The following is a 26503-nucleotide window of genomic DNA, read 5'->3' as shown; positions in this document are numbered from 1 at the left end:
CACGCCTGTAGGCGGACCAGCGCCATCGTCAGACCAGACGCTGGATACAGACAACAACAGTGACAGACCGAGAGAGAAAGACCGCATTTCTTTTTTTGCTTTCAGTTATGGGTGTAGTCTGAGAGGTGGAAATTGTAATTGCACTGCAGCTTTACCTCGAAGTTTAATCCTCATGAAGGAGCTCCGTCCTGGCTGAGTTGGGAGATGGGAGTACTTAACATCGCAGACCAGGTACGCTGAAAGGAAAGCCCTCCGTGTTTGTGTTTTGGCGCAGTCTATTTGCTGGAAGGAACCTGCTCTAGTGCGCAACATGCTACGTATTCGCCGAACCGCTTCAAATACTACTGTTGCTCATTGTTATTGCATGCATGTTTTTACTGGTTTAATAATTAGGAGGACAGAATTTCTTGTGTTTTTGATGTGCGGTACCGTTTTGGAGGTCGGAAGCGTAGCCTCGACCGTAGTCTGGGCCAGGGCCAGCTCCGTAGCTGCATTAGTTAGCTCGAGGCTTTTAGCTAACTGACGTAAGAACTGAAGGCCTGTAGGCCTCAGCTAGGGCTTGGTCTAACTGCTGGAAAAAATAATAAAAGAACGGGAGAAGATCAGCCCCATATTTAAATAACTGCAATAAACATTTGAAAACATAATATACCGTAATGCTAATATATTTTATGCATTTACTACCCCCAAAACATTTATATTTTTACCAACTATGTGAGCGGCTCAAATAGATCATATAGAGCGGTACGAGAGATGGGGATATTTCGAGTCATCGATCCGGATTAGTGTTAAGGTTTTGTTCTGTTTTGGTTTTAAATACATTCTTTTGCATAGTTTTATTTGTAACTCCGCGGTGTTTGTGTTTTTTTAGCCTCCTCTGGTGCAGGCCATCTTCAGTCGTAATACTGAAGAAGTTCAACTGTTATTGCACAGAAAGGAAGATGTCAATGCACTGGTATGTGAAAGTACATTGAGTTTTCATGCAGATCATACTCGATGGCATGCAAATTGGAGTCCTAAATCTTCACGTATTGTGCGTGCGTGCGTGCGTGCGTGCGTGTGTGTGTGTGTGTGTGTGTGTGTGTTTTAACAGGACCATGAGCGCCGCACACCACTTCATGCTGCTGCCTGTGTGGGTGATGTCCATATTATGGACCTCCTCATTGAATCAGGTGATTCTGCTACATTTATTGCAGATAAAAGTCGGTACCTTTTATAGTCCAACATGATGCATGCTCCATAAGACCGAATCCCCTCTAAGAGGGAGTGGAACAGTCAGAAAAAATAAACCTTATGTCTGTTTTTATAGCTAAAACAAAAAAAATATACACAGAAGAGAATTTTGTTTGCAGGTTTTTGTGAACCTATACTGATGATAGAAATGTATATCTTTCAGGTGCCAGTGTAAATGCTAAAGACAACATTTGGTTGACCCCGTTGCACAGGGCAGCTGCTTCAAGGAATGAAGTAGGTGTCTATTTTAAGGAGTTTGTCATTTTTAGCTAATTATTTTTATTTTTGAATTATCTTTTGTGTCCAACCACAGTTACATATGTTGAATGTTTTAATTCTAGTTCTTAAATATAGTAAGGTCCAGGACAATTAGACAGAATTTAAAACAAAAATTTGTAACATTATCTTATAGCTTACTTAAAACAGAAAAGGAACAAATTTCTTCAATAAAATAAAGAACATTTTGATTGGATAGTATTGCCTACAATATATTTTTTTTATTTTGTAAGCAGAAGTAGGAAATGTAGGACAAATGTTTTAAATTTAGCAGTGACTTTGAAGTGTTGGTATAGTCAGCACCACAAGTTAATATTACTTCGCTCATTAGTTGGGCTATCTGCTCAAGTAGCCAGTCTGCTGTCAGCTTAATTTAATAAATTTCATCAGGACAGTGCATATTGATCAACATTACCAGAATTAATGGCAGTGTAAGTGTGCAGGAATTAGCACAATAGCTAAGTTTCAAGTAAGCAGAAAAAGCAAAACTCCTCACTGTGCATTTATTAGGACAGAAAAAAATAACATCAACAACAAAAGAAAACATTTACACTAGAAATAACTAGCCAACAGACAGAAATAGTATAAAAAACAGGGTACAAGAGTCTCAGCGATAGGCTTTCAACTAATGCTTGAGTTTCTTTTTTTTTTTTTAAGAAATTGTGTCATTTTAACTGCCTCTGACTGCTTGCCAGTTGCAGTTTTTAAAATACTGTTCATATAATAACTCACACTATAGTTTCTACATTACGGTTGTTCATTTGTTCAACAAAAAATATGTCAAAATGGTTATACAATTCTTTCCTACAAAAGGGGGAAAATGCAGTGTTTCAGCAGTGTGTAGCAACACGTGGGGGAGGGGCAGAACTCATTAGTTTTTGACTGTAGAGCCAGACATAATTTCTGGATCTTCCTCTCGCCTGTCATAAAAAAAAACTTTAAAATGTTGCTGCGATAGAATGGAAGACTTTTTGGTTTTTTAAACAAATTCTTAATATTTTCATAGCTTACCTCAATGCTAACAAGGATTAATAGTTCAAACTGGGACCCTAACGCTTTAATTAAAACAGTAACTTTTGGTGGTGCCTTCCGTCTCTCCAGAGAGCAGTGGGTCTTCTGCTGAGGCGCGGAGCCGAGCCAAACACGCGAGACAAGTTCTGGCAGACGCCGCTGCATGTGGCTGCTGCCAACCGTGCCACGCGCTGTGCAGAGGCTCTGCTGACCCAGCTGAGCAACCTGAACATGGCAGATCGCACTGGTCGGACTGCCCTGCACCATGCGGCTCAGAGTGGTTTCCAAGAGGTGAGGCTGCAAGGATTAACCATTTCATGTGTAGACATGACTATAAAGTTAATTTCTGCTTGTTTTTTTGTTTTAATTGTTGAACAGATGGTGAAGCTGCTGCTGAACAAAGGAGCCAACCTGAGTGCCATTGATAAGAAGGAGAGGCAACCTATTCATTGTGCTGCTTATTTGGGTAAAAATGTTCCTATTTCATGTTTGGCTGAAACTATTAATTGTGACTAATCAATTATTCTTAAATAATCATCAACTAATTAGTAATCAAGTAATTGTTAAATATACAGACTCAAAAAAGAAGGAATTGCTGAAGGAACAACATATTCAGAGAAGCAATTAAGCCAAAAATGTATAATAATTGAACACATTTTGAATTTAAGACTTAAAAAAATACTTTATCTGTAAATATGTTCTATGCAGTTTTAGGTTCACTTGGTTCAAATTCTATAAAAAAAAACTGACAGGAAAAAAGAAAATCTGCAACTAATCACCTTTTTTTAATATAGTTAATCATTTAATCCAAAACATAATCAACAAATTATCCCTACACTGTTTTAAATCAAGCAGAAAGCGCTGAGCTTTTCACATGTTCATGTTAGAAGTATATTTAGCTGCTGATTCATTATTTGCTAAACATCAAGCATAGACTTAAAGAATGCTCCGTTTTTGCATTTTAGACACTAAAATGTTTTCTTAAGTAAAAAAAAAAACAGAAAATAAATGAATTATTTGTTTATTTGAATTAATGCAGACCTAATTACTTGCCAGTACTACAAACCAGCTGTTTTTCTATGTTTTTAGGCAGGAGTTAAAACTGTAGAAGTTAGATTTTTCCAAATAAAGAACAGTAACGTTGGTAAGAGTGAGAATGAAAGACACAATACTACATATGTTGACCAAGCTTTTTCTCCAGACATTTCTAACTCTGGACACTAAACTGTAGATCAAATCTTCCATTGAAATGTTGTTTTGGGATTTTTGCAGGACATTTGGAGGTTGTGAAGATGCTGATATCCCGTGGTGCTGACAAGAGCTGCAAGGATAAGCTGGGTTATACTCCTCTCCATGCTGCTGCTGCAAGTGGTCACATCGAAATTGTAAAGTACCTTCTGAGGATGGGAGCAGAGGTGAGAGGTCATGTTTTTATGTTTACATCACTGGTGTCTACGGTTAATCATGTTGATTCGATCATCGTCAACTAGTTTAATAATAATTAAACTAGTTGTATACAGACTCATAAATCCAGCAATTTGCTGAAAGAGCAACAAACTCAGAACAATAATGAAACCAAAACTGTACAAAGAATATAAACATTTTTCATTTCAGGTAAAAATCCTACTTTGTCTGTAAATATGTTCAAACCAAAACTCCTTAAGTGATATAGTTTTAGCTTAATTTGGTTAAAAAGATCATATTGATCAACTTTTGCTTTGAAATTATTAATTGGTTAATTGAGCTTTTCACATGTTGACCTTAGAAGTATTTTTTAGCATCCTCTTAAGGATCAAGCACTCTAAATGTATGCTCATATTGCATTTAAGGCAATAAATCGTTTATTTTCTCATTTAAAACAGGATTGAATTATTTTTTTGCATATTTTAAGTTATTTAAATTATTGCATAGAAAACTGAATGAAAAATCTTGAGACTTCCAGTTTTTTAAAATCCAATTAATTGTTAGAATAATCAGTAGACTAATCAAATAGTTGTCAGAATAATTGATTATTTACTAATTAAAACAATCGCAAGTTGCAGCCCTACTGTTGTCTATGGCTTTAATGAGTCAGTTTACCTCTTTTTAAATGTTTTTGTAGGATTTTTTAATAAAGTGTGATGTCATTTTGGTTGTGCTTCACTGCCAGATCGATGAGCCCAACGGCTTCGGAAACACTGCGCTTCACGTGGCTTGCTACATGGGACAGGAAGCTGTGGCGACGGAGCTGGTGAACCACGGCGCCAACGTTAACCAGCCCAACAAGTGCGGCTTCACCCCTCTGCACCTGGCTGCCGTCTCCACCAATGGTGCCCTGTGTTTGGAGTTGCTGGTCAACAACGGGGCTGATGTCAACCAGCAGGTCAGAAGAGAGCAGCAGTGTTCACCGTGTTGTGATGCAGATTAACGCCACAAAGCGACTCTCATTTTAAAGTATTTTATTTATAATGCACCATTAGGCCTGTCACAATAACAAATTTTGCTGAGCGATTAATTGTCTCAAAAATTATTGCGATAAATACTAATATTTTTGAACTGATGTAGTGACATAATAATGCAAGCACATCCTGCTAAAAAAAAAAAAAACTTAATTTCAAAAAAAACACTAAACAAAACAAACAAAAAAAAAAACAAACAAAAATAAAATAAACGAAAACGCAGTTGAATAAAAACTAAACAACATAAAACCAAAGTGGAAATAAAAACTACATTCAAGAGTACAGAGTCTAGATGTAGATAGAGAAGATGGGATTAACCGACTACCTGATGATGATTCACTCCTCCCTTCTGCTGAGGAAGTGAAGGTCAGTGGAAGGCACCGGATTTGAGCCTTTTTTCATCCAGTGTCATCAACAGAAAGAGAAAAGGGCAGGAAGAAACGATAAAGCCAATAAATTAAAATGAGGTTGATAATTTTCATTTATCATGCGATAAGTTGATTGTTTATCACGACAGGCCTGTTAACACCATCATTCATTTGCCACTGTTATTAGAGAAGGGATGGATCCAAAGTAGATGTATTTTAAAATTATACTAGCTTTGTGTGAATGTTTTTGTGAAAATAATTTGTTTGTTTCATCAGAGCAAAGAAGGGAAGAGCCCCCTGCACATGGCAGCCATTCATGGACGCTTCACACGCTCGCAGATCCTCATCCAAAACGGTAAGTAGGACTTTTTTTGTTTTCTTTTCATTTCGTTCTCTGCTCTGACTCTCTCTCTCTTCTTTGGGTTTTTATCAGGTGGGGAAATTGACTGTGTGGATAAATATGGCAATACCCCCCTCCACGTTGCTGCTAAGTATGGCCATGAACTGCTGATCAGCACTCTGATGACCAACGGAGCAGACACAGCCAGGTAGAGGAGAAAATCTGTCCACTCTCAGAAACCGTACAGCTTTACATGCATTGATTTATTTGGTGCTCAGCATCTAATGCAGCTTCTTGCTAATTTGTTCTGTGTTTCAGACGTGGGATCCATGGAATGTTCCCCTTGCACTTAGCTGTGCTGTACGGGTTTTCAGACTGTTGTCGCAAGTTACTCTCCTCAGGTTTGTTTTCTAAATAAATCCGCTCTGATTCACACACTTGTTTAATTCTTTATGTCTATGTGAGTGATTTTGTTCATGTCCCTTCAGGTCAGCTGTATAGTATAGTTTCATCTATGAGTAAAGAGCATGTGCTATCGGCTGGGTTTGACATCAACACCCCTGACAACTTTGGGAGGACCTGTCTACACGCTGCTGCCTCTGGAGGGTAAAAACAAAACTTTTATGCTCATTTTTTATAACCAGAGATATGCATTTATCATTAATAAACATATCTTTTTACAGAAATGTTGAATGTCTGAACTTGCTCTTAAGTAGTGGTACTGACTTGAACAAGAGAGACATAATGGGAAGGTGAGTTCTTGAACATTTTATCAGTTAAATTCATACATCACGGTATAATTCGATGTGATTGTCTAATTTCATCCGGCATGCGCCCTGTAGGACACCGTTGCACTATGCGGCTGCTAATGGGAGGTACCAGTGCACCGTGGCTCTGGTGAATGCTGGCGCCGAGGTAAACGAGCAAGACCAGACTGGCTGCACTCCCCTGCACTATTCTGCTGCCTCCCAAGCCTTCAGCAGGTGAGACGCGTGTTTAGATTTTAAATTCAAAAACACATGAATACGCTGCATCAAGCTGATGAAGGGTGTTCAAAGTGCGGCCCCGGACCATTTGCAGCCCATGGACTGATTAAGTGTAGCCCCCTTACCACAATTCAAGAAAAAAAAAATTTAATAAATTAGGACAAAACTACAACTTTTTAAATTAAAATCTACTTATAAAAATGTTAGCTGCATCACAAATTGATCATTTTTCCAAGTTTTCTGGGTTTTCATTATTTTCTTGGGAAATGAACCACATCTACTCGGTGACTAATCTAAATTAGCTATTAAAATCTGATTTTAATTGCTATATTAAAACTCGGTAGGACACAGCAAGTGTTTTCAAATGAAGAGTGACATCCTATTTTTATTGCTTTGTTTTCTTAAATCGAGCCCAAAATAATAAGCAAACTGTAACAATTGGTAAATATTCACAGATCTGTTTATTATTGATTTGTCAGAACTGATCGCCAATTTTCTGGGAACCATCAAAATACTGAGGATGAGACGAAAGAGTCCTACTTGTGAGTCTTTCTTACCTTCGAATAAATTTAATTATTAGATAATTATATATAATCAGCAACTCACTGAGTTTTGCTCTTTGCTGCCTTTTGTAACAGTTGCTTGGAGCATCTTCTGGACAATGGTGCTGATCCGTCTATGGTCAACTCTAAAGGTTACAGTGCTGTTCACTATGCAGCTTACCACGGCAACAAGCAGAACCTGGAGCTGGTGAGTTTTCTCACTAATGTTTTTATTATTCGTTTCTAGGATTGTCACCTAAGTGTGTTTTTTTTTTTTTCCTTAAATCTTGTTCACCTTAACACTGCAAAGACATAAAATCTTAAATATTTTTGTAAACGTTCCAGTGCGAAACACTTGGTACACTTGGAATAAGACAAAATTAACTTGCAAGCTTAAGAAAAATATAGATTGTTTTAAGCTAATAATTTTTGAATATTGATAAAAATTGCTGGTTCCACCGGTAATTTATTTATTTTTTTACATATTCCTCTTATAACTTTGGAAAAACATCGTGCTATAGCAGGGTGCCTGCACATCCTAAAACAGTATTAAATTCATGTAAAATGTGTTAAACTTATATATACCTATAAAAAATATTTTCTTAAATTTAAAAACTATTTTTTTAGTTTAAATTAAAAAATGAATTTTCAAATTAATATAAATTTAATTTAACACAAATTTAAGACATTAAATTATAATTTAAGGCTGGACAATATAATTTTGTTTACATTCCTTAAATCTAGTCATGACAGGACTATTTAATCCCATATATGTATATTTATTTTTTTCTCACTGTTCTGTCAGGTTTGAGCCATGCTCAGACATTTTTATTGCGTTGTGCGACTCAGAGCGGCTGAGGCTAACTGTAACTAGCTGCTAACTAACTAGCGAGCTTTTCTACATCTATCATGATTAAATTTATTCCATGCAACAAAAAGAAAACGTTGCTAAGCTTGGCACTACAGCTGTTTTGCACTGACTGATTGTAACACAGCAGGATCCCCCAACTATCCCAGTATATTTATATTTTTTTCCCTTTTAAATTTCTTTCTTGGTGGCATTGAAAAGATCAAAATCTAAATTTAACTCGCTGAAACCTAAGTGACAAAATCTGCCAATGATACTAGTAGTTTTTCCTCAATATTGAAGAAGCTTGTACATCTTCCTGAAAAGTCATTTGTAAGTTTTGGTCTTATTTCAAGTGTACTGTGGTATTTGTACTAGAGTGTATTTTTGCAATGAAATTACAAATTGCTTAAAGCTTTAGCTCACTCGAATTTGTTTATATGCCTGTTTTCTTACTTTTCCAGCTCTTGGAGATGTCCTTTAATGCACTTGGAGACATAGAGAGCAGCATTCCAGTCAGTCCTCTTCATCTCGCTGTGAGCGTCACACAAACCTCTGCTTGTTGCTCTCGACTAAATGCAAAGCGGAGACTAATTCTGCTCCTCCTGCAGGCTGATCGGGGCCACTGGCAGGCCCTGCGCGTGCTCACAGAGACGGCAGCCTATGTGGACATGCAGGACGCCGCCGGCCGCTCTGTGCTCTACCTGGCGGCGCAGAAAGGCTACGCTCGCTGCGTGGAGGTGCTTTTAGCTCAGGGGGCCTCCTGTTTGCTCAATGACAACCATCTCATGTGGACTCCGATTCATGTTGCAGGTATCGTAGCCAAAGCGGAAAGCCTTCTCTAGCGATGTGGTTGGTTGGGTTTTAATTGGTCTCTTCTGTAAACCAGCTGCCAACGGTCACTCTGACTGCCTGCGCATGATGATTGACTACGGGGAAGAGGGGGATCTCATCAATGTCACGGACAAATTTGGCCAGTGAGTTGTTTTCCTTTCACATGTAGAATCTACAAACCATTTCTTTGTATTTGAACCATGCCTGTAATACTCTAAGCTAATTTTCTTTGTGAATCAAGTTTCTGCTTCTTTTTGCTTCTTTTAATTGTTAATTGAATTGTTCATATTTATTGAGTGATCAAAAATTAAATGAAATTTACATCAATGCCATACGGTCATGTAAAAAAGTGACAAAATTTACATCTAATCTTTAGTTTATCTGTAAAAGTAAAAACTGGAAAATTAAGAAGCAAGGAATTAAATTTCTATTTGTTAAAACATCAACACAAATTATCGTCTTTCAGTTGATAAAAATAAGTTGGGACACCCGAATGGCTAATTCTGTGGTTGAATATCTCAGCTTTGACTAGGCCATTTGTGTCGCACAGTATATTCTTCACTGGGGGAATCCCTTAGTTAGAAACTCACCAAACAAATTGTATGTTTTTGGTTGGTTTTTTAAACAGGGCAAACATTTATCATCTGCACTTTATGTGGTAGACACATTTATATTTTTATCCATTTTAATTGGGAAAATACAAATAATTTATTTCACAGCCACAGTGTGTCTTTATGTTGAACAGAAAGCTTTAAAAGGTGCTTTATTTAATTTTAGCTTTTCAGTTGAATTACTTGCGTCTTTCACTGCCATTTAATTTAATATTAAATATTTACAAACTAATACAAGATAATTAAATTTTTTCACATGACTAAATATATATATATTTTTTTTATTCTAAAATCTGTTTGTTTTTTTAATCTGTTTTCCTTTAATCTGTCTTTATTGCTGCTTTTGTCTCCATCAGAACCCCTTTAATGCTCTCTGTTCTGGGCGGGCACACTGACTGTGTCCACTTCCTGCTGGAGAAAAGCGCTCTACCGGACGCTAAGGACAAGAGAGGACACACGGCTTTGCACAGAGGGGTAAATCTTAAACACGCAATTATTGAACCACAATAAAAAACACTTGATGGGGACAGTAAGGGTTAATTTATACAGTGAAGGTTGACTTGCAGCAGGGTTAGTTTGGCAGTAAAATGGTGACACAAAATATTCTGGTGGTCATAATGTTCTGTCTAATCAGCAGATATGGGTAGAGCACCCAAAAATTGTACTCAAGTAAGAGTAGAACTACTTAAACATATTTTACTCATCCTAAAATTACTCAAACGTAAAATGTACTTTTTTTTTCTTCAAAAAAGTTACTCAAGTAAATGTAACTAGTTTCTGCTCTTCTCTGCTAATCAGTGTTTGTAAAAAGGAAAAAAATATATAATTGTTTGTTTGACACCCAGTTCTACTTTAATTTGAACTCAAGTTAAAATAAAAACTACATTTTTTCACAGTTTACACCCAGAACAGATCCAGTAGCCCTTACGGTCTCTTTCGCCCAGCATAAATGCAAAAAAACCCCCATAATTCAATATGTTTCTTTTATTTGTTTGTATTTCCATAGGCAGTGTTGGGACATGATGACTGTGTAGCAGCTCTGCTGGCACACAAAGCTTCTCCGTTGTGTCGGGACGCCCAGGGTAGGACACCGCTGCACTATGCTGCCTCCAGAGGCCACACAGAGATCCTGGCCAGTCTGGTACAGGTCACCATGGCAACTGACCCACAGGACAAACTGCTGGACAACAAACAATACACGCCGATACACTGGGCTGCTTACAAAGGTTTGCTCGGCTTCATGAGTGGAGAATCTGTAAAGATCGGTGGTGCCGTTGTTAAATCTGCGCCGATGCGTTTCTGTTCTCAGGGCATGAAGACTGTTTGGAGGTTTTACTTGAATTTAAAACATTTATTCATGAAGAGGGAGACCCTTTCACTCCCCTGCACTGTGCTCTGTGAGTATTAATGTTGCATTTTCTTATGTTGGGGGCAAAACTTTAAAAAGAAACACTTGTACACTGCATCAAGTTACAAAACTGTTTCTAGGCTGCAAAACAAATAAAATGTGATCAGTAGATGAAACGAACAATACATGATGGCAGTAGATTCTTACAAAATGGAAAAAATAACCTTCACAGTCAGTTTATAGATAAATATAGATAATGCTACACTTGTTATAGTTCATTTTATTTCTTTTATGTGCTTCACTTCTGTTTTTACAAACAAAAACCGAATAGACACCAAAGAAAAAGAGAGCTGTATGCAAAATGATGCAGGTTGTAGACCATCAAGTTATTTTTTTTTTTTTGCTTAAGTCATATCTACAATTCTGTATGTATTTAATTTACCATAATAAGTAATTAAATGACTTGTCGTTTGTAGGATGAACGGCCACAGCGGCGCTGCAGAGAGGCTGCTGGAATCTGCCAGGGTCCACATGATTAACACCCGAGACGCCAAAGGAAGGTTGGTGGAAAGATTTACACATTTCCACCAGCTTGGATCAGGATCATCTTGCCGTCTCCACAGACATAAACATGTTTGATCCTGAGATGGTAACTTTACTCAGGATCTTCATAATTGATGGTTTTGTTTCTGTGTGCGCCTGTAGGACCCCGCTGCATGCAGCTGCGTTTGCTGAGGATGTGGCAGGACTTCAGCTGGTGCTTCGCCACGGCGCAGAGATCAATGCCGTGGATACGAGTGGACGCTCTGCTCTTATGGTGGCTGCTGACAGGGGACTCAGTGGCACTGTGGGTGAGTCTGAGCCCTGGTCTCTCTTCTGATCTAGAGCCTAAGCAGTAGGCTCTAGATCAGAAGCCTAAATAATAGGCTTCTATTAGTTAGAGGCCTATTTATAAACGAACAAAAACTGCTTTTTTTGTTTGTTTTTATTTTTAAAAGTTCTAAATTTTTCCATTGTGCAAAGTAAAATATAAACCCAGTTGTGTCACCTTCACCAAAAATAAGTGAGATTAACTTTTACAAATTTAAAAAAGCTTGAATATCCAGAATCCAAATTGTCAGTGTTCCTAAAAAAATCTGTTCCTACTGCACCTTTTTAGATCAAATCTAAAAACAGACTGTAACTTGAAAGTGGCTTGTTTTTATTAACTGTATGCATTAAGTTATTAAAGAGTATTCACACAGTTCAGTATGATTGAAGCCAGATATAAAGCATTAATCTAGACTTCTGAACCGAGTCTTAAGGCAGGAAAAACAGAAAACTGCTCCAAGCTGAGAATGCATTCATCAATTAAAAACAACTAAAATGTTGACCACAAGTATTGATGTTGTTGGACTTTTATAGCCTCAGATTATTTTTGCCTCAACATTCTGTTTATTTTTAACATGAAATGATGCTGTTGTTTCTTTGGGGTCGCACTGAATGTGTCTACGCTGATTCAGCATCATAAAAATAATTTTCCAACCAATTAAATGTTGCATAATCCTGCTGCAGACGAGCGTAATCAATTCAACCCACCTGTATTGCTGCTGTTTCCTGTCTTACGTGTGTGTTTTGTTGTTGCTCAGCCATCCTCCTCCACCGAGCCAAGGCCGACCTGACACTGCTGGATGAGAACAGGAACACTGCCCTGCACCTGGCCTGCAGCAAGGTACACGCTCTTATCTCCACCACAGTTAACACATTTATTAGCAGCATTAGCATCCTGCTAGTAATAAAACAACTCGAGCAAATATTGCTTTTAAGGTGAATTGTTCTGGAAACAGATCGCGGTTCCACAGTGATTGTTTTTTTATGCTTTGTTGTTTTTCCTTCAGGCCCATGAGATGTGCGCTCTGCTGATTCTGGGAGAGATCCACAATCCCACTCTCATAAATGCCACCAACAGTGCACTGCAAATGTAAGAACTTATAAACTATTACATAAAACACAGCACACCGTGTTCATATTTGTAGATTTTTCTGTTACATGACTCCAAATAATTTGCAGAAACTCTTCACTTTGGTGTGAAGTTTATTCTAAGATATTTAAAATGAAATGCAGATTTGGAAGCTCTGATCAAGGTGAAATGCTACTAAGCTGTTTCTGAACAAGTGACACAAATGAGACGTAATGAAAAGACTTGTGTTGAATTTCATTGTTACACCAAATACTTCAAAATAGCTCTGACCTTTATCCAACAACATCACACTAAAATGTGATGTGACTTGAATAGTAGCTACAGTTTATAGTTTGCAGCAATGATGGCAGTTAAAATGATCAGCCTGAATCTGATTTAGACTAAATTATAACTGTGCAGAAGGGAAAATGCTAATCCTCCTTCATGGTTGACATTTCTCATCTACCCCAAAATGTCTTGATTATTCACACTAATTAAAATTATGCAGCTAAGAACATTTTACCCACCAATAATTGTGTTTGTATGCAGGATTCCTGCTCCAGTGTGTAAATTTTACCATTTAAAACTTGAAGTTCGTGCATCTAAGTCAATATGCTTCTAATGAGAAAATGTTGTAGAAGTACAGCCAGAAACTCTGGTTTAAAACCATCTCGGCTCTTTTACTCGCTGTCCCTTTGCAGTGAAGTTTTCAGTCTGAGCTGCCATTGTTTTTGCTTCTGGTCTTGCGCAGGCCCCTCCATCTTGCAGCTCGTAACGGCCTGGCTACGGTGGTGCAGGCGCTGCTGAGTAGAGGAGCCACGGTGCTGGCTGTGGATGAGGAAGGTGAGAAACTTCACAGCTTCTGTGGCGCTGGGTCATTCCTTTCTTTTCCTGGTTTTTATGCATTTATCAGGGCAGATGATGTAGGAAGAATAATCTGATAATAGGCAAGTCTAAACTTGCCTATTATCAGATTATTCTGATAATATGCCTATTAACTAACTGCAACTAGTTATTATTGTAGTCATCGATTAATCGCATAAAGAAATTGGCATAATCTAAATAATTTTCATTTAGCCACTTAAATGTATTTCATACAGCTTTAGAAATACTTTAAAAATACTAACAAATCAGTTCTGTTTCAAATGAGAAAAGAAACATTTATTCATTTTAGGTAACACTTTATCAGTTGTAAAGGATGCATCTACAGCTAAAAATACTTCCAAGTTGAAAAACTCAACGCTTTCTTCTAACTTATCATCATTACAGTGTAAGAATAATCAGTTGATTTTAACAGATTAATTACCAAAAATGCCTAACAGGATATTTTATTTTTATAGAATTTGAATCAGATGAAGCTAAAACTTTGCAATTTGAGGAGTTAAAAAATAAAGTAATTTTTTTGTTAGATGTTTTTGTTCTTGGATGCAAAATCTATTTGTTTTTTGAGCAGTTGCTGCTCTAAATATGTTCTTTTAACAATTTGCCTTCTTTTCATGCTGTTTACTCTAACAATTAAGGAGTTAATAAATTAGTTGATAATTATTTCAATAATCGATTCATCCAAATGATTGTTTTTTTAACAGCTTATCATGTGAACACAAAGGAAATGCAGCTGTTGGGATTTTCTCACCCTGATTTTTCTGCCTGTCAGGCCACACCCCGGCTCTGGCCTGTGCGCCCAACAAGGACGTGGCTGACTGCCTGGCTCTGATCCTATCTACCATGAAGCCTTTCCCTCAGCGGGACCCTTCCTCCTGCTCCTCCTCCTCGCCCACCGTCTCCTCCTCCGCCGGTCTCAACTTGCTGAAGCACTGCGGCATCACCGCCGCCTGCTCCCCTCTGCCCAGCAACGGCCTCCACAACGGCTACGTCAAAGACCGCCACGGTGCACCGGTGGGCCTGGACGGGTGTCTGTCTGAGTGAACTCAGCCAGCTGCTATCGACATCACCACCACCAGGGGGCGACTACCTTAAACATGGTCAAGAGGACCAGAAGAGCACCCACCCACATGTCTGTTTTCTCTGTATGTACGTGTTCGTGCGTCTGTGCGTGCGTGAGCGTTTGGTCTTCTCTTGAGGTGCAGTCAAACCTATTATGCAATTAGATCCCATTCCTCCATCTCCTGGTAGTGCTTAATGCAAAAGAGGCAGATCGCTCTACAAGGTCACCACGACGAGGCATTTACTACGAACTAGCAATCTGGCCATCTCTAAATTATTTAACCCTTTAAAGCCCTGCTGACGTCATTATATAGCCAACTTCTCAGAGCATGGCGGTATCTGCACCAACTGTCCTTTTTCTCCATATCGTTCAGTAGAGAAGTCATATCATGTTTACCCAGAAAGGTGACCTTGTAGAGGATCGTACAGCCTTCCCAAAAGAATGATCAAAGAGTTTTTGAGCCTTTTTTTTTTTATTATTAAATTGTCTACTAGCCTAGATTTTTATGAAGGAACCACACAAGGGAAAGTCAAAGTTTTTGCGTAAGAGTGCAATGCTTTTTGTACTACAGTACAATCTGAAATTTGGGAAAAAGGGTCATAAAGTTGTTAAATCCTTAGCTTACTCTAAACGTATGGCCTAGAAATATTTGGCATTTTAAGATGATTTGGTAAATGCTGCTGAATTCTTGAGCATGTCTCCTTCCAAAGGAGAGCCATTCTGGGGTCGGCGCCGAAACGTGCCGCGTGCCGACCCCGCTTTTTGTTTTTGTTTTTAAAGATGCTAAATAAGTGTTTGTTAAGCTAGAATGTTTCTAAGCATATAAGTTATGACCAAAGTTGATCAACACTACTATGGCTATAAATTATTTATTTGAGATGAACTGTACTGTATAGAGAAAGACAATAGATCTCGATATACCTCGTCAACTTGTTTAGCAGCTGCTTCATCTTCACCCAGGGTCCGTAGGCCTAACGTTCTCTTCTTATTTTGTTTTTTTTTTGTTTGTTTTCGTAGGACTTAGAGAACTGCTGTAGGATAGTGACTGACTGAGGCCTTGTTTATTTCTAGATGAAGGCTTTACTAGTAATATCTGCCAACAACACCTCATCGAAGCATCTTATATCTGAGCACATAAATGAACAAGCCATTTCAATTTATTTCCCATCTCTTTAACAGTGTTTTCCAGAGAAGATTTCACAATTTGAATGGCCTGATTACTGAAAGAGAGCAATCAGTCTTGTTTTTAGGCACTAATAATATTTTCCTTTTGTTTTTTTATTTTTATTTTTGGTGCGTGTGTCTAAATTTTGAGCTGGCCATTGACGTTTAAGCTCTCGCTAACGGAGTATTTCGTGGAGCTGGTGAAGTTGTCTTAAGAATCGCAGCTTCTTAGTGGTGAACTGATCCGTTTAAACAAATATTGTCTCTTTTTCTTTTGAACTATTAAAATTATTGGGCGGTTTCCAAGCAATATTTTCTTTTTTGCCTTTTTGTTGAGCGTTATTAAATAGACAATCACTGTCACAAGGGCTTTTGTTTCCCTAGAATGTGTTTTTTTTTTTGTTTGTTTTTTTCATTTCTTTTGATTTACCTAAAGACTAAACGAATGGCTCTGTGCGTGCCGGGCATTTTACTGTCAGTGTCAACTTAAATGCACTGGATTGCCTTTGTGGCATCTCAAGAAATGCCTTTTGACCCATGCCTTCTACGACGCTTCATTTCAGTTGGATTGCTTGGTGGTAGAACGCAACAAGCCCTGACACTGATTATGTTGCCGCCCGTTTGATGGCAGCGGCATTTAACTACAGTTACACCATCGTATCTAATGGGAGTTTTAAGTAGATAAACGACGAATAAATAAATAAATGCTTGGCTTATCTTTACGCTCCGGCATTGTTAGTCGAGCAGGGAGGTCGTATCCCTGCAAGAAACAAATAGGGCTAAGGAGAGAAGAAGAAGAAGAAGAAGTATCTCTGCTTAGGCCAATCCCTGTTTAGATTTCAGGAATAGCAGAAATCCAAATATGTGCTTTTATTTGTGTTAATTTAGTTGTCTCCTCATCCCATTTTCTGGTATTAAGCATACTAAAGATGATTGTATCAGACCACTAGAGCTGTTGGTGACTCCTAGATGTTTTATCTATGCTATTTAGTTGTGTTGAGCCATCTGACGGTGGTTAGCTGAGTCAGATGGCTTTCCTTGGTGTGATGACTTCATATCCGCTGGTGTTGAAGTGGCACAATTGCACACGTTAGTTTGACTGGATAAGAGAAGAGGACCTAGACTAGACTTTGTTGTTGAATACACTTTACAAAGGAAAAAATGCTTTCACGGCGGTGTATTAAGCTTGATTTTTGTTTCTTAAACTGACGAATATTCTTTTCAGAGCAGCAATCTCATTGAGTTAAGAGTTGTAGATTACTACTTTATTCGGCGTCTATGACTGAAACTGAACAAATCTGTGAAGCCCAGCCTTTTGTTCTCCTGTTGGAAAGGCGGTGATGTTAGCTGGGGCTTTTTCACCAAACTGGTTCCAGTGCTAAACTGTGGCTGGTGCTTCCTTGGCGCCAGTTGTTTCTGTTCCCAGCTTTGGTAGCGATTAACTGGTTCATTCTTTGCTCCAACTGGGGTGAAAAAAACACTTTGATCAGGAGCTGGAAGTGGGAAAAGGGAGATAAACGACCAATGATTTCACTAATTTAGAGCAAAAATGGAAAGAAACAAACACTTGAATTTCATATTAAAAGATAAACTCTCTCTCTCTCATGTTTCCATTAATTATACTGAAATCCCCAGCTTAGTTTTGGAACACTAAGTTATTTTCTATCCTCAGATACTGTTAAGAAATGCTCTAATCGCAGAGTTTAAGAGTTAATCGCAACACTGCTGGTGGTATTAAGAGTTAATAGATTAATCTGGTGATAATAGAGCATCTTTTTGCACAAATGGGGAGAAAAAATGTTTAATTTTTGGAGGTAAAAGCACTGATATCACCCTGGCAAATTAGAAATAAAAGTAATAAAAGATCAGACTAGATTAAACCAACCTGTTTCTGGCTCCTGTTTCCCTTTTTTATCTTTTTTTTGGAACCACTTTAGTGGAAAATGCCCCACTGATACTGCAGATAGGTACATACTTTCACTATTCTTCTCAGGATTCCTGCTAAAGCAGCAGGTCGAGTTTCTTAATTCAATCAGATCTCTTATATCTAAAGTTTTTTTCAGTTTTTTCTTTTACATATTATTTTTCTCCCCGAGATGGGATGTTCCAAAATTCAATTTTTTAAAAATCCGTAATCCTACAGCACTTAATTACATAGTCAAGCACGCACTTTAGTACATTCAGGTTCTAAGTGTGCAGAGTAGAGCAGATGTAATGTATGTACTTATGTTTACATGCATGTGTTGCTGCTGAATACAGGAAATGTAAATGAGAAAAGGTGAAGAAGAAAAAAAGAAGCAAAGGCTGGAACTAAATTGTACTGCAACAATGCATTATTTACAAAAATAAAACGTATATATATATATATATATATATATATATATATATTGAATAAAAAAGGGGTGTTTCTAAGCACTTGGGGACAGAGTCCGCTCCCTGCTGACTTGTTATCTCTTCCCATCACCCAGCCTACTGTTAACAATGCAGACTTTGGCCTAAGTCCTGCAAAGTCAGTTGCGAGATTAAACCAACACCTCAGGCAGGCGGGCAGGCTTCACTAAACGCTCTCCATATCCTCTCTGCCATCTGTAGGTGCTGTCAGGCCAGCCTGGTTTTGGGCAGGGATTTTTTATTTCATTTCTCGTGAAGTCCTTATCTGTGTCGTAAATGGAGTCAGTCATTGACTTGTGCAATGGCGCTTGATGTAATCTGTTTTTTTCTTTTTGTATTACAGTATTCTTATACATGCTTTTTATTTTACTTTTTGTGTACCAGTGATACCAGTGATTGTGCATGGAGCTAGGTTGCAGTTGTGACGTAGCTACTATTAAACAAATGGAGCATAATATACAATATATTTGGAGTCAGAGATGGAAAGAAAGAAAGAAAGCAATGAAAGGTCCAATTGTAGCAATAGCGTGTGTGTGTAAAAGTGTGCAGCACAAATATTGCACTGCCATCCATTTTAGGCCAATTCAGTAAATCATAGCATCAATGCCAATGGAAGATTCAAATGCGGGTTAGATGTCATATTTTATCACAAATAAGGCCTGTTTGCCAAAACGTGTTGAGAGGGAGGGAGAGAGGAAAGCCTCTCTGTTAAGCAGCAATGGATTTATGCATATGTTCAAGCAGTTTACAGTCTGACCATCAAATCTGAGCCATGAATTTACTGACTGAAATGAATGTAGGGTCAGTTCAGAGCGCGACAGTTTTCTTTCTCCCGACTTTAAACTGTTGCTCTTCATTTGTCTTGCGTTGATATGAATATACAGGTAGCATGTAGAAATATAACTCTCTACTTATTCTAATGTATGTGTAGTAGTCTTCCTGCTTTGAAGGTCTGGATATGTTTTGGGTTTTTTTGATTAGGTTTCCCCCACCGCCCCTCTCTCCCTCCTTTTAGGTGTTTGTGGTTGTGTAGATTGAAGCCTAAAACCATAAAGGATAAAAGTGTAGATGAATTTAACATTAACGGTCATCCATTCCATTGAGATTGCCTTACAGTACAGTGAAACAAGACGGACGAAAAATAAAAGGGTCTACAGTAGATAAGATGACACATACTCATAAATAGCCTATATTTGACAAAATGCACCTAAGCTACACCCATTTAGTGCCATAGAAACCTTGATTTGCCTTTAGACATGAATCATATTTACTCGGTCAGTAACATATTCAGACGTAGACAGGATTCTTACAGTTTTGTGTTCGGAGCTGCATGTCTCTAAGCCAGTTATATTACTCAAAAGAAAGCTATATAAACATGTGCATGAGAAATTACTACTTAAAATACAAGTATTCTGTTGAATTTTGGTGTATTTTATAATTGGACATTTTTTCTGAAGTATATAGGTAGTCCCTTTAGTATTGACAAAGCAATCCATTGTTTGTGTGTTTAACAAGGTGGTTTATATTGTGTGTTACAAAGGAGAAAAAAAAACATTTTTGATGTCCAAAAGACGAAAAAAAAAAAGCATAGTATATACAATATAGAATTGATTTGCCTCAATGGATGTCTTGGTTTTTACTTGAAGTAAATGGCAAATTTCAATTCAACTCTGATCCACTGTTGAGCCTTTTGCCTTAAAAGCTATAACAGAAAATAAAACCTGGCAGCACCCGAGATGCTACATCTCCTGTAGAGTTATGCTTCTTGCTTTGATTGCTTTAAAAAAATAAAATTGGCTACTTTTAGGTCCCGCAGACGCCACCCCGGGGGGTCGAGAAGCACACGGATAAATTGAGGTAGCACATAGCTCAAGGTTGCCATGGTACCAAGATGGCTCTGAGAGGTTGGGATTTCGCCATATTTTCCACTGTGAATGAATGAATGAATTCAGAATTCACTTGTAAACACAATCAAACTATGGCTTCTCTGTTATCCAGAGCCAAGTGACACTGGGAATTGACGTTGTGTACCTCAAAAAAAAAAAAACTAAGACAGGAAGGATGCTTGTACAGCTATGCTAACAAAGAGTTTTAAAAAAAATCCTTGTACATCCATCTTGTGGGTTGTGTAATTCTGCTTAAACCAGCCTAAACCAGACGATCTGCGCGGAAGCGTTTGATCAGCGTTGGCGGATGTCTCATGTTTCCTACCTTGCGAAGGGGCAGCCAACTGCACCTTGTACTTTTTATTGGACCTGCAGTTTTACCTCATCAGTGATCTTTTGTGTGACGATGCTGACATTGATTGTGTGGTGTTTTTGTTCCTTTCCCCTGATGTCAGTCATGTAGATTACTCACAAGTAGAAGAAGTAGTTTTGTGTGCTTGTGACTTTACAACAGAAGTTTGTCATATCTAAACATGCACTAGCCCTTTTTTCCTTTTTTTTTTTTAAACTGAAGCGCATATTTACCCTGTTCTAACACATCTCCCTTCATTACAAATAACAGATGAATCTGTTATTTGGTGCAAGTCAGAGTAAAAAGGTCCAGTTAAATATCAGCTGGGATGTTAAGGTAGCTATAAAACTTTACCTCTGTAAGTCAAAACAATATAACTTCACTGTTTAACAATCTTCCCAGCTGGTTATTCATTCCCTCTACCCCACCAATATGACCTGTGTAATACCAAGCACAGAGGTGGCACGGTGCCTTTTACTCGTAACTACCGAAAGGTACGGTCTTCCATTTGTATTTCCCAGAAGCCTTACAATGGGGAAAAAAAAAACACGCTGAACAGACGTGGTGGCAGAACCGAACTCCCTCTGAGTATCATCATTTAAAGGGCATATATCATCAATTTTTACCGCTTTTCTTTTTCGATTGGTGTTCAGGCTTGTAGCTCGTGCTAATGACAGCAAGCACAAGGCCGCCTAAATTTATGACGCCACACCTTGGATGCAAAACTCTGGCATTGATTGTAATATTATGTCCATCCAAGACAAAAATAGAGATGCTAAAGGCTTGAAATGGAGAAAGTTGGAAGAAATGTTTCTAGGAGTGGTGACTTGGAGACCTAACAAACCAGCACCATATAGAGTGAGTAGAGCTCTTTTAGAGCGAGTCTGAACTGGAGGCATTCAGTTCTGATATTTTACTCTGATGTGGTTATCTCTCACTTTTGTGCACATCATAGGTCGGTGTTTTTATTTAGTTTTTTTGTGAGGGTTTAACTGCATCACAGTAATCTCACACCACTCAAACTTTATCAGTTTATTTTCCCCACAATTGCAATTTTGGCCCTAAAAAAATCGCTACAATAATTGTACTTGTCTTAGGTAGAAGAGAACTTAAAATACTGACGTTAAATCCGATCGGCACTGATCAGTCCTCTGCTACGATCAACAAAGCGATGATGGATGGATATTCAATCAGGCTGTAGCTGCAAACACTCATCCATTTGGCTCAGACACGAAGAAAAACAAAAGTTATAGCTGAAGCTGTCATCGCTAAATGTTTAGAGTGGCTACAAATGTTTGTTTTTTTTTGCTGTCAGAGTGATTTTGAAATAATGTTTTTGCTCTAAAAAAAATAACGGATTTCAAGAGTGGCTCTATAATATGATATTTGCCCTTTAAATTATGTTTCAAATTAAAAGTAAAAGCCTAAATAACTGCCTCTAGATTCGCTTGGATTTCTCCACACATTTCCCGTGACTTTTAGGGTTGCAGAAGAAATTGCACACTTCTGGTGCGATTTCCTTTAGGCACATAAAACGGTGAACGAACGAACGATCGGTAGATTGAAAGCACAAATCCAAAGAAGGCACCTCGGAGCTCGGAGGGCTCTCCGAACCATAAGAAGGAAAGCAGACCAAATTTAGGCCAAGATGTGAGGGAGGAAATAAAATGAAAAAAACAATAAAAAAAACAAAAAAAAAACACTGAAATCTTGATTATTAGAAACAGTAACTGTAGAGAGACCGCTGTCTGAAATTCCAGAGCTGCTTCTGATTATTCCTCTCAGCCTTCTGGGTTTTTCATCTATGATTAGTAACTTCTTCACAGTGCAAACCAAGTCGTCATCGAACTTTAGGGTGAACTGTTTGTTGTGACTGTGTTGCAAATTGATTGTGGAGATAGTATTGTGTTATTTTAGGGTAGACTGAACTAGAAATAGGATTGCAGTTTGTAGCTGTGTGCAGTGTTAATAACGGTGTGATCATATTCTAGAAGTGACGTAACATTTGTTGTCTTACTACGACATTAAGGCATGAAAATCTTCTGTCAAGCTGACCTCGTTTGAAATAGATATAAGTGCAATAACCTTTTGTTTATCATCGCTTCCTCGGTTGAGTAAGAAAAAAAAATTATGATCCCTTCTTCTTTCTTTTGATAAAAAAAACAACAAAACAAAAAAACACCAAAAGTCACTGATCTGTAGCAAATGAAGGATTTCAGCAGTCCTCTTGTTTGTACTCGGAGGTGGCATTTAAACGTGAGATGTGAGATTCTGTTCTTAAAACTGTGATTTAAAATGAAAGTTTAAAAGCTGCCTGCTCAAACACAGGACCGTGCACAAGTTGAAAAAGTTGGAATAGCTTTTTTTTTTTGTTTTGTTTTAATGGATGGACTTTGATGGTATTGTAATTTGGACTAGACGCGTTCCTTTGCATGTGTTCGTGTGTTTATATGCATCCTCGATTCCTCCTTTTTAATCGGTGATATGAGGGGGGAAAAAAAACTAAAAGGAAATCTGAAATGCCTTATGTTGTTCTCAATGTTAAGCATTAAGGGTTTTTCTTTTCCACGCCCCTCCCTTTTCAGCGTGTAGCCGAAAGCTTGTACAGTCGAACCCACAGGAGATTTCCACCCGTGCGTTTGTAACTCGGAGGTTTTTAGAGAAACATTCCCCCCCCCCCCGAAAGTGCCGTTTGTTTTCACCAGCAGAAGATGCGAAACCGGGGGAGAGAGGAGAGATCGCGTTTACACAAAAAAGGTGGAGGGTGGATTTTGGAAACACTTTGCGGTGTTTACCGTTGAAATGAATGAAACCAAGTATTTGTGCGCAGGTGAAATAAGACGGTGATATTCTGACGGAGCACCTTATTGACTTGCTCCTTCTGTGAGTCTCCTATTGATCTTGATTACTCTAAAGCAGAGCCATATCAGAGAATTTGCCCATTAGGAGCCCCATGAATGTGCTTTTAGCTGTAGGATGTATATTGCATGTTTTGTGATACTTTAGTTGTATTTGTAGTCCCTTTCATGTTTTTTTTTTTCTCTTTGGTTTAGTCTGCTTCACTGAAGATTTTACCACCTTACTGCAACTCATGAGCTTTTAACAATACTCCATCAACTGGACTTTAGGCAGGTGTTGATCTGCTGCTGAGGCAGCCTTAATTTATTACAGATTTAAAGAAAAATAATAACAATTGAAAAGTAAGCCGCCTTGTTTTAATGCGAGTGGCTTATCTGGGAAATAAAAACGGAGCCCTTGTATGTGGAAGGACTCTGAATCAGGGCATGTGATGAATTACAATCAAATTATTACCACGATGCACCTTCACAAGCATAGGAGGAGGAAAAAAGTTGGCTTGTCCACCTGACATTCCAAATTTGATTTATTTTTCTTCCACGGTCCTGTCTTTTTTTGCTTTGCTGGTGGATAAAGTGTGTCAATGACAGGGTTCCCTATTTAGCATAACGCTGATTACCTCATTTACAAGTCTGCAAATATACTATTCTACTGTGTGTGAAGGAGTTGATGCCATCACCAGCAGCGCGGTCTCCAGACCTGTGATGACAACAGGACCAATGAATTTACTCTGCTCACATCAGCCACTTTCAGATCAACAACCGGAATAGAAACAAGCGGTTGGAAACATGATTGAACTTTTATTTTGGCGGGCCAAAAAAAACATCCGTCGACGATTTACTTCAGTTAAGAGCCACAGCAGCTGCTTGTCCAGTCAACACGAACAGATGCATCTCGATTCACCAGAAAACCGACACGAAGTTAAATTATTTCTGTTTATTTAAAGCTTTAATTCCTTTTTGGGGATTGTCACTCACTGCTACTGAAAATCCCAAAAGTCTTTTTTCAGAAGCGATATGATCGGAGCTCCTTTGACATGGTCTGTCCACAATTAAAGAATCTACTCAAACATTTAAACTGACTTTGCTTTACGATTCTTGTCCAAACGGTTTTTCTTCCACTCAACTTTCCAGGAATGGGCTTGTAAACAGTACAAACATTTATCTTCGCTCATGACGGTTTGTAGATGTTTCCTGATTAACTGAATCTTCATTAGCTGTAAGCCACAAACCCTCCTGGACGTTTTTCCTTCCACTCACCTTTCCATGAATCTGATTTTATACAGTACAAACGGCCATCTTTGTTAGTAATGATGTTTTATGGATGTTTCCAAATTAACTGAATTTGGAAACGGCCATATTCAGTGTGGCTGCACTTTTTTCCTTCCATTCAACTTTTCATGAATTGGCTTGCATACAGTACAAATATTTATCTTTGTTAGAAGTGATGTTTTATGGATGTTTCCAAATTAACTGAATCTTCATTAGCTGTAAGCCACAGTCCCTCCTGGACTTTTTTCCTTCCACTCAACTTTTTCTGAATCTGATTTTATACAGTACAAACGGCCATCTTTGTTAGTAGTGATGTTTTATGGCTCTTAACTTAATCTTTACTAGCTGACTTGACTTTTTTTTTCCTTCCACTCAACTTTCCATTAGCCATCCTCGTCAAAAATAACAGAATAGATTCTTGAAGTTTTGTCTCTGTTTAGCCTATCTGATTTCAGAGTGAGTTTCTCTTTTTAAATTGAGATGCACCTGTGTCGTCAGATTAAAAATTAAACTTAGAAAATCAAATTAAAAATCTACCAGCTCAAACATTGACTGGGGTGGCAGCTGCTGGCGCTAACTATCATGGTTCAGTAATCCTGGCGTATCACAGATATTTCGACATTCTAGCATTGCTCGCTGTTTTGTTTTTGTTTCTTCGTAGCATTACTCCTACCTCCTTGTTTTGCAGCATTGAGTATTGTTTGTCTCTCCACCTGTTCTGGCTTTTAATGGGTCAGTCCACTGTACGGGAATACAGATTTATCATGAGCAATTGTATACTTATACATAAAGTGTGCTTGGATGTGCTGTACATGTCTACTTGACGTTTAAAAAAAAATATTTATGAGAAGCATTTATACGACAAAATACCACTGGAATGTGAAGCCAGACAAAGTTGTGATGCAGATTATGATAGTCTCTCCCCTTTAACATTCAGTGGTGAATGGTCAGAGGAACCATCTTTAATAAAGTAAATAATTACCTTTTCCTTTTAGTTATTTCATTTTTCTGTGTATGCTTTTCTGTCCAGCCCTATAATATGAGATAATTCAACGATTACAGCTTCGTTTAGGCTCATGCAGCTGTACTGATATCACAGGTTGTCACGATGAAGATGGGTAGATGGATTCTGTTTCTGAGGGTTGGAGGGGAGGAAAGTCGGTCTGCGTCCCTCAAGCTGTTTGCCTTTGAATCCATCTGTCCAGATTCTGGCTGCGTAGGCGTCCTTTTCTCCACACTGCCCTCACATTTTACACCGGGTTTGACTTACAAGGGGTACAGGACAAGGTGAAAGGTTTGAGGTTTTCTCCCCACCAAATGTTACGGCCCTCCCCTCTCCCTACCGCTGCCACCTTCACACGCCAACACGAAAACAGGACCAGCCCCACTCCACAAACCCGCCGTCTCACCTGAAACCTCAAGCCATTCATGTTTCTGTTTTTGTTTCTTCAACAATGCAATCCTGAAAGCACTTTGCCTTGTTATTCCTTTGTGTGAACATGTGAATGATAATTTGTTACAGAAATGTTAAATATGTAAAAGATCATTCACTGTTTTGGAAAAACCTGCATCTGTCTTTCTGACGTTAAAAGAAAAAAAAACAGTTTAGTGACATTAAACCTGAATCTATTTTATAAAATGTTTGCTGCAGCCAATTGGTCTTGTCATTCAGTATTGTGGCTTAGGGTTGTTTGTGTTCAATAAAGTGCTATTGCTAAATATTTCCTGTCTCATGTTTTTTTCTTATTCTTTAAGGTTCAGTGTTGTAAACAATTTTTTTTTTTTTGCTTTTTTGTCAAAAATCTTTCAGCTCATTAAACTAGAACTGGGCGATTTAACATATTTTACAGCATGAGTGTCAAACT

General features: G+C 38.2%; 1 protein-coding gene across 1 annotated transcript; it reads left to right on the top strand.

Annotated features, from left to right (window-relative positions):
• Positions 1–26359, top strand: ankrd52a (ankyrin repeat domain 52a). The gene is made up of 28 exons (XM_007553618.2): positions 1–231; positions 872–955; positions 1094–1172; positions 1397–1467; positions 2611–2811; positions 2899–2986; positions 3793–3935; positions 4670–4882; positions 5603–5681; positions 5760–5874; positions 5985–6067; positions 6155–6272; positions 6350–6418; positions 6509–6649; positions 7132–7194; positions 7291–7402; positions 8506–8577; positions 8653–8854; positions 8931–9018; positions 9843–9960; positions 10493–10712; positions 10796–10883; positions 11311–11394; positions 11540–11685; positions 12463–12545; positions 12712–12794; positions 13525–13616; positions 14428–26359. The coding sequence occupies exons 1-28, from the start codon at positions 205–207 to the stop codon at positions 14697–14699; spliced, it is 3234 nt and encodes a 1077-aa protein (XP_007553680.1). The 5' UTR covers positions 1–204; the 3' UTR covers positions 14700–26359.
• Positions 26360–26503: the final 144 nt, after the last annotated feature.

The sequence above is a fragment of the Poecilia formosa genome, unplaced genomic scaffold, assembly GCF_000485575.1.
Source record: "Poecilia formosa unplaced genomic scaffold, Poecilia_formosa-5.1.2 Scaffold57, whole genome shotgun sequence".
NCBI classification, from domain to species: domain Eukaryota; kingdom Metazoa; phylum Chordata; class Actinopteri; order Cyprinodontiformes; family Poeciliidae; genus Poecilia; species Poecilia formosa.
Note: the sequence above shows the minus strand (reverse complement) of the source record. Positions and strands in the feature narration are given on the sequence as shown.

Bases quoted from the DNA above. Each gene is read 5' to 3' on its own strand.
- ankrd52a (XM_007553618.2), top strand. From the start codon at position 205: ATGGGAGTACTTAACATCGCAGACCAG. The intron at 956-1,093 runs GTATGTGAAAGT...GTGTTTTAACAG, and splicing joins AGGAAGATGTCAATGCACTG to GACCATGAGCGCCGCACACC. The intron at 12,546-12,711 runs GTACACGCTCTT...TTTTTCCTTCAG, and splicing joins TGCACCTGGCCTGCAGCAAG to GCCCATGAGATGTGCGCTCT.